At 30.4% G+C, this 8,255-nt stretch overlaps 2 protein-coding genes across 2 annotated transcripts in view; one reads left to right on the top strand and one right to left on the bottom strand.

The window, feature by feature from the left end:
• Positions 1-835: 835 nt before the first annotated feature.
• On the bottom strand, positions 836-3,268 carry LOC119830833 (transmembrane protein 19). Its single transcript, XM_038353985.1, has 5 exons — positions 2,625-3,268; positions 2,267-2,515; positions 2,034-2,183; positions 1,291-1,611; positions 836-1,107 (listed from the first exon to the last, which is right to left on the bottom strand). The coding sequence occupies exons 1-5, from the start codon at positions 2,782-2,784 to the stop codon at positions 947-949; spliced, it is 1,041 nt and encodes a 346-aa protein (XP_038209913.1). The 5' UTR covers positions 2,785-3,268; the 3' UTR covers positions 836-946.
• Positions 3,269-3,974: 706 nt separating this feature from the next.
• Positions 3,975-8,255, top strand: part of LOC119830717 (arf-GAP with coiled-coil, ANK repeat and PH domain-containing protein 2) — a 21,174-nt gene continuing 16,893 nt past the window's right edge. The window contains exons 1-5 of the mRNA XM_038353831.1: positions 3,975-4,201; positions 4,304-4,420; positions 4,617-4,790; positions 5,898-5,982; positions 6,283-6,426. Coding sequence (XP_038209759.1) covers positions 4,149-4,201; positions 4,304-4,420; positions 4,617-4,790; positions 5,898-5,982; positions 6,283-6,426 — 573 coding nt within the window. The 5' untranslated portion in view covers positions 3,975-4,148. The remainder of the gene's footprint in view (positions 4,202-4,303; positions 4,421-4,616; positions 4,791-5,897; positions 5,983-6,282; positions 6,427-8,255) is intronic.

Below are 8,255 nucleotides of genomic sequence, written 5' to 3'. Positions count from 1 at the left end.
TGGGAAACCCTTTTAAATTACTGGGTATTACCTAGTATAGTATTACATTATCTGTGGTATTACTGTGATACAAGAATACGCCATGATAGAAGTCCACGGCAGAAATATGAATCTGGACGTAGCTAATACAAAAATGAAAATAAAAATCTTGATTATTGCTCATAACGTAATTTTGACAATAGATCCCACACTGGGAAAACCTGTGTTGTGGAAAATCAGAAATATATTTATGAACCAAATTTTACATATTGACCATAATCTAGAAAAAGATCGCGAGTTGCACACATACTGAGTACTGATGTGACTTGAATCATATAGTAAAAATATAGACTCTGATGAAACGAAGGATTACATTGAAATACCGAAACAAATTAAAGAAATGTTACAATAGTTCTCCATCTCTTCGAAGCTCTTGCGCTAAATAAATAAATAAACATCCATACTCGACACAAACAATGAAGCTTTATCTTCGGCAACACTTTTCACATTTGAGGTAAATAGTTAAGCAACTATAGGGGGTGTTTGAATTAAAAAATACTGCCAACATTATTGTAAGCACACTGCACAAGTACATATTATTCTACTACTCTTTGACATTGCCGCCTCTACGAGACTTTGAGGAAAATGAGAATATATTTTCGACTAATTTCATCTACTTCTTGACTACTCTGCACATTAAATAACCACTCCCATTGTGTTATGGCGTATTACTAACTTTACTTTGGAATATTGCTTAATAAAACAATGTTATTATTATATGTTCTTATTTATTTAACGAGCATCATTCACAGTATATTAATTTATTGAAATAAGTTACAATCAACTTAAAGATACATTTTAATTACAATTCTTTATTCAATTTAAATTAAAAAGTCAACAATAAAATGCAGCCTTTGAAAATGGACGTATCAGACTTATATTAATAATTAAATATTAAACACAACAATTATGATATGGGCCAAAAATTTTTACTCAGAGTAGGTATTAGCAATCCCATGATAACAGTGGACATAAGATTGACGCTGTTGTTATCCAATATATTTCTTCCACTTATATGCTTTACAGATAATCTTGAGTGGGAAACAATTTTCCCATCCTTGTCAACACCTGAAAATCATAATGTCTATTAATATACAATTTAAATTTTAATGCATAGGGTTGAGTTTTATAATTTCTTTCTATAATCTATTAACGCCAGTTTAATATGGAAATAATATTAATATAAAAATTGATATTATGTTTATGTATGACTGTACTTAGAAATTTGTTATTCAATATAATAGATCATACCACTATACTGCAAAGTTGCCCCCATGAGTGAATCAATGAGACTTCCTAGAAGACCACCAATTGCACCATACATAATTATTGGCCATTGGGGTGGAGCATATGTGAACAATATTCTGTCAGAAAAATACAGAATAGATAAATAGTGAGCCAATCCTATAACAAGACCACCAACTGTACTCAATATAGTTCCAATAACACTAATTCCCCCATTTGTTCCTTTTGGCACCTTTTTAAATGTTGTAATTAAATATGGGTCAGAATTTGACAGAACTGTTCCTAGTTCAGAAGCCCATGTGTCACCATTACAGCATGCCAGGACACCTGTAAGGAATTAGGATAACCAAAATAATAAAAATATGTATGAAGAGAAGGGAGTTTACAGTTGTTAGTCTGAATAATCATAAATCCATCCAATGAGAGCCAGTTTGGGTTTCTAGTGTACTAACTCTTTATTTAATGCAAGCCAGTTTTTGTCATCTTTAGATAATATTATAAAGGTATAAGTTTAAAAATTTGTAGGAGGAAATCTACTGAACCAATTTAAAAAATTCTAGTTCAGTTTGAATATATAGGCTACACTTTTTTTATTTCTTTTTTTTACTTTGAGTATCATAGACACTGGATTTTTAGTAAGTTTTTCTTTTTGCTATAATACAAATAAACAATAAGTTATTTCCACATATCACTTTCCTAAACACAATCATTGTCAGTAATAAACAAATCAATTTATCAAGTCTGCTTACCAAGAACACCCATGCTGAGCCAAGATGCTCTATAATCTTTATTAAAATCAATTGGTCTTTCAGATGATCCCACATCAATAATGTATAGTATAGCAAGTTGGGTAGCCATTCCTCCATTACAAAGCACTTGAACCCATGTCCTTTCACCACCTGTAATTCAAATTAAAGTTAATGATAAATAACAATAAATAAAAACACTGGTTCATAAAAATAGTTTGAAAAATTATATGTACCTTCTTTAAAATCCTCTTCAAATTTTTTTTTTAAATGGGGCCTAAAATGTGATGCTTTTGATGATGTTAAGAAAAATGTTAATAAGGTCATCAAAAAACAATAATTTGCTAAAATAAGTACAAATCCAACAACCAAAGCAAGAAGAGCACCACTAAGGTTCAATGTCTTCCTTCTGTATCCATATAATGATATTGGTATTGGAATCAAACATGATGCTAACCATCTTGTTGGAGATATTGAAGACAGATCTGTAAATTAACGATAATTTTATTACAAATATGACCAAGAAAGTGTTAACAGAACTTTTATAGGTATTATAACTTTGTGTAACAGAAAAACATTAAATATGTTACATACCTTCAAAACTTTCCTCATGAGTCAATTTCGTATAAAAAATATTAATTATCCAAAAAGACATTGAAAGTGGAATTGCTACAGCAATCATAAGAACTGATAAAACATGATCATGTTTAAATCTATTTTCCTTCTCTATATGTGATTTTTCTTTAGCTTGCATTGTGGAGATTCAATTTCAAATGTATATATCAGATGTTAATTAATTGTGTATTGACTATTATATGGTTTATACTTCAATTATAACACAGATAACAAACTCCTCTCCTCTAAATCAGATAAGTTCAAAGTTGCAAGTACATTAATTAAGGTTATCGCCACTTCATAATATAAAGGTTACCGTAAGATGTATTATTAGGGTCTTTTCTCAAGTTTTAATTACTATTTAAGGTAACAAATTTTTTTCATATAGGTAAACAAATTTTGTGGTACTTCAAACCTATGCAACATTTGCAAGGCGAGATAATCACCCAGATTTGCGATTTGTATATTTTTACTGTATACATAAACGACAAAATTTATTTATATTATTATAGAAACCCTGAGCTTCATATGTGTTTACACTTTACAAGTCGCTTGCATTTTATAAAAATGTTATAAGCTAATTCACAACAATTTGCATATTTTTGTATGATAAAATAAATGTCAGAAATTGACAATGACACATTATTCTACTTTTTTTTCTTTATCTCTCTATGGTAAGAATGTGTTGAATAACGTACGGTAACAGATAATACTATGGGAGGTTGTTGGCTACTTACTGTTTATTTTAAAGTAGCTTTCTCTCCGCAGCTTCGCCCGTGTGGAATTTGGTTATATCGCGCAACATGGTAAGGAGTAGCCTATAGTCTTCCCTAAGGTCTGTACCTAAAGCTGAATCTTCTAAAAAGCATTATAGGTCCTTTCTTAAGTTTAGCTCCATCTTCATACCAAATTTAATCAAAATCGGTTTTACAATAACGGACTTTTTTCAACCCTTTCTACCCTTTTTTTGCAATAAAAAGTAGCAATAAATATGTCCTTTCTTAGGTATTAAAATATCTCCATACCATATTTCATGTAAATTTGTCCAATGGTGTAGGCGTGATTAAGTAACGGACAGACAGAGTTACTTTCGTGTTTAAAATATTAATATCGATAGTATGGATTATATATTAGCGAATGGCGAATTAGTTCTGTTTTTTAATTCTACATCAAATCGACCTCAATGAGTATAAAAAAGAGAGTCAGGTTTCTAAGTTTCTAAGTTCAAAGACAAGTCGTAACTTCATAAATATTGAATCTGTGGCTTTTACTGAAGCAGTGGCCAGTGGATCCTGTCACTTTATTTACTCTGTGGAGCCTGTTTTTTTTTTGTGTTTTTAATTTTTATCAGTTCAATGAATGTTGAGTTGTGAGTTGTTTGTAAATTGTAGACCCAAGTCGCGACATAATCAATTTAGTATTTTACAATAATCTAAAATTTTGGTGAAGTGATTAATGAGTGATTGTTTAGTAATAAATGTGTTATAAAAGGTAAAACAAACAATGAAACCCGTAATAGATTTCGATGAGTGTTTGAGAGACTCACCCAAATTTAGGTAAGTTACAAAACTTATTGATGAAAGTTTGCAATAGAAAGTGAAATTACATCCGTGTTTTGTATTTTAATGATCACAACAATGTTAATAAACGTTATGCAGGGAACAGCTGGAAACTGAGGAGGCTAGCATTGACGCATTAGAACAAAAGCTTGATAAAATTCTCAAATCATGCTCAATTATGATAGAAACGGGCAAAATATACATGAATCATAGAAGGTAATATCCCAATATCTTTATGACATGTGAGTTATGTTTCACAAACTCCTGTTGACTATTGTCATTGTTTATTTGTAAAATAATAGTTTCTAATAAAAAAAAAATCTTTTCTAGTCTGTGAAATTAGTAGTGAATTCTTTAATTGAATACAAAATGTCTCCATAAATGAAGTATTCATAATATATAAACATTTCAGCACATTTACAAATGCATTATGGGATTTAAGTAGCAACTTTGCAGAGGATCCATCTGTTATGTCAATGCTCAACAGAATGATACATGCATTACAAGAAATGACCAAGTTTCATTCTATCTTATTGGATCAAGCATCAAGAACAATACTGAAGAATCTCACAGCATTTATCAAAGTGTATGTTTCTAAAAAATTATTATATCCAGTTATATTTTACACAGATTAGGTTCAAAGTTATTTTATAAATAACTCATAAACACCTTCTACAGATGTTCCTGTATAAAATTTAAACACAAATAGAAAGTACATTGACATTAATAAAATTTCAAATATAGATCCTTCAAGGAGTAATTATAGAGCTCCATAAAAAAACGAAGTATTAAATAACAACCTATTAAAGATTTCAAATGTAGATCTTTATTCTTCTGTATTTCTTGCACCATTAAAAAAAATCTCTTATTGCTTTCTGCCCTGTTGGACTATAACTGACATAAAGTTATAACAAGCAGTGTATCCTACTCTATTTAAATCACATGCACAAGAGTGATACATATCATATTATGCTGGTCAAAGAACTAGAAAAAGAGTTATGCTGTAATTGTTGTGTATTTGGCAACCTACTAAGCATTATGTTAGTCTGTGCCAAGATGTATGTATTTTAAATGGGAATGTTTTTTTTGCTATTTAGTTTTAATAAGAAGTCTTTAAAATTAAAATTTCTACAATCAAATCATGTGTTTGTGTGTGTTTGTCACACTTTACTCTGAATAACAACTTATCTGAGAATAAATTAAATTCAGTATATTATTAATAATTTATTTATTTCTTAAATGAGAACAATTTTCTACTTAACACAGATATCACATGGATTGAAATCCCATCCATTCAATCTCCAGTGTTAAAAACCAAATTCAGTAGAATTGAGAACCTCCTTCATTTGGAAAACATTGGTTTAAAATGATAATAAACTTACTCAGTATTACTAGTTGGAACCCATGGCATTACTCATGTGTTACCTGCATAATATGTAGCCTATGTACTCATATAATCTACCTGTCTATCTCTGTACCATAAAAAACCATTCAGCTGTTTATTCATACAATAATTCTTACAAACTTTCATAATTATGGTATCAGCAGAATATATTCTGAATTTAAATAAAGGCTTAGAATAAAATGATGACTCAGTACAATAATTGACCATAAAATAGTAAGCCATTACATGAGTCATTCCACTACCGATAAAACATACTTGTACATTAATTGTTATCCTTTTTTATTTCAGAGATATAAAAGGAGTGAAGGAAAGTAAACATCACTTTGAAAAAATCTCAAATGATCTGGATATAGCATTAATTAGAAACTCTCAGGTAGATTTAATGTTTTTAAAATAAGAAAATTTGTGAATCATTATAGATTTTGTAGCTAGATTATGAAAAAATAGTGAACCGCCCTGGATACATGTGCATGTGGTACCTTGTCGTGATATATATACTCGGGGATCATGTACACATAAAAGAATGAAACAATTTTCAAATTGGTTAGGGTATTCAGAAATAGAAAATTTCATGATTAGAAAATTTTAAAATTGGCAATGAAAAAACAATTAAACACATCCACATCTACTAGTATCTACTAAAAAAAAATCTATTTTTATTAAATCAATACAGGTATCACGCCACAAGTCATCTGACGTAGAGGAGATTGTGAATCTCTTGCTAGCTACCCGTTCCTGTTTCCGACACACGGCGCTAGACCATGTGCAGAAGATTACGATGTTACAAGCACGGAAACGCCATGAAATTCTTGCTACGGTAAGTCGCTGTATATCGTTTAATTAACCTTTTATTTATTGAAAAACTAGCTGACCCGCCGAACGACGATGTTGACTAATTCTAGCCGCTTAGAAGGAGTATGGGAACGAACATTGGGATACGAGAATTTTATGTGAAAAAATGTGTTCTTGAACTTAAATGTAAAATGTAATGTTTCAAAGCTTCAGGAATATTGGGAAGTGACAAAACATGTTTTATTTGTTTCATGCTAATTTAAATAAACGTGAAGAACTCATACTCAATATACAAAAAAAAAAAATTACTTTGTAAATTGTGTTGTTCTATATTTCTTAAAGTTTATATAGTGGATCATATGTTTTTGTATTTCCGAGAAATTTTTATATAGGTACATATATCATATACTTTTACTTGATAATTAACACCCCTCTGGGACATTGGCGCGGTGTGTTGTATGAATTATATTTCATTACATTAAGCTCAACCTTGCTAGTAACCTTGAGATTTTATAATATACTAGACGCTCGTCCCGGCTCCACCCGGATATCAATATTCCTGTTTTATCCGAAGGGAGCATTTGTCGGAATAAAAAGTATCCTATCACCCAAGTCAGCTCATATTCTATCTGTATACCAAATTTTATCAAAATCGTTCATTAGTTTCAGCGTGATTGACGGACAGACATCCAAACAAACAAAAATAAAACTAATATTAATTAGTGTAATAAGCATTTTTTATATTAAAAAATATCACAACAATACCTTTTCGTTGAGGGTGTGAAAGTTGAGTCGCTACATACTCAAACGGGTATTTGACCTCATTGTATAGCATCTTCAGACAGCTTCTATTGATTTTTCAAGTCTCTCATACGATAAAATTTAATTCAAATATGTGAGATGCCCTACAATATTTTTATTAGTGAGAAATATTATAACGATTTAACGAGGTTTGCCGCCAGTTTAATAATAAATATTAGGTTACCTGAGTGTGGGTAATAAGTACCTAATACAGTATCTATGTGTAATTGATTCGTCATAGGATAAACACGTTAATAGTATCAGAACGTACATAATTATACGAGTTAGTTCTTGCCGTTGTATAATAAAAAGTTTAACGTTATTTTTACACGGAATTTGTGGCAATGATATGTGAAGTAGTTTCTGAGAGATAAATTTATATAAATATTTATAATCTATAGATTGCCGATAGATTCTTTAGTTCTCCAAGTTGGTTTTTATTCAAGAAAGAAATAATTTTTAAATCGGTACCTATGTATACTTTCGGCTCGTAAATATCCTAGCCTAATGATGCATATCGAATGATATACTTCTAATGCGTGATTTCAAAATGTACTCTTTCAATATTCAATAGGTTCAGCATAGGCCTTTTACGGGTATCATTGCAGAAGTATTGATTTTGTAACTTGGTATTTATTGCGTGGTAGGACTCTGGGCTATCACCCGGTCGGTCACATGCGTTACTATCGCGTGCATACAGTTTTAACTTTATTGTTGCATTTTGTAGACATGTTCCGTTGTATGACTAATGATAAAACGTGTTATTGACTTTAGATTTAATTTACTTTGACTGAATGCTGATAAGCATGCTGTGAAATGTGAAGCAGATTTTTATTTTATGTATACACAGAATTAATTCATGAGACACAATAAAAAAGCGAAACGATTCAAGTCCACTTCTCTCTTGAATTTTTTTCAGTTGTTTATTAAATGGTTTGTTTGAAAGTTGTATATAAAAAACTTGCTAAGTATAAAACACTTCCTTTGGATATCGCGTTTGAACAAACTTCTTCATCATTATCATCATTATCATCATCATCAGCCCATATATGT

This window comes from Zerene cesonia, chromosome 12, assembly GCF_012273895.1.
Source record: "Zerene cesonia ecotype Mississippi chromosome 12, Zerene_cesonia_1.1, whole genome shotgun sequence".
Classification (NCBI taxonomy): domain Eukaryota; kingdom Metazoa; phylum Arthropoda; class Insecta; order Lepidoptera; family Pieridae; genus Zerene; species Zerene cesonia.
This window is presented reverse-complemented; position numbering and strand designations above follow the sequence as displayed.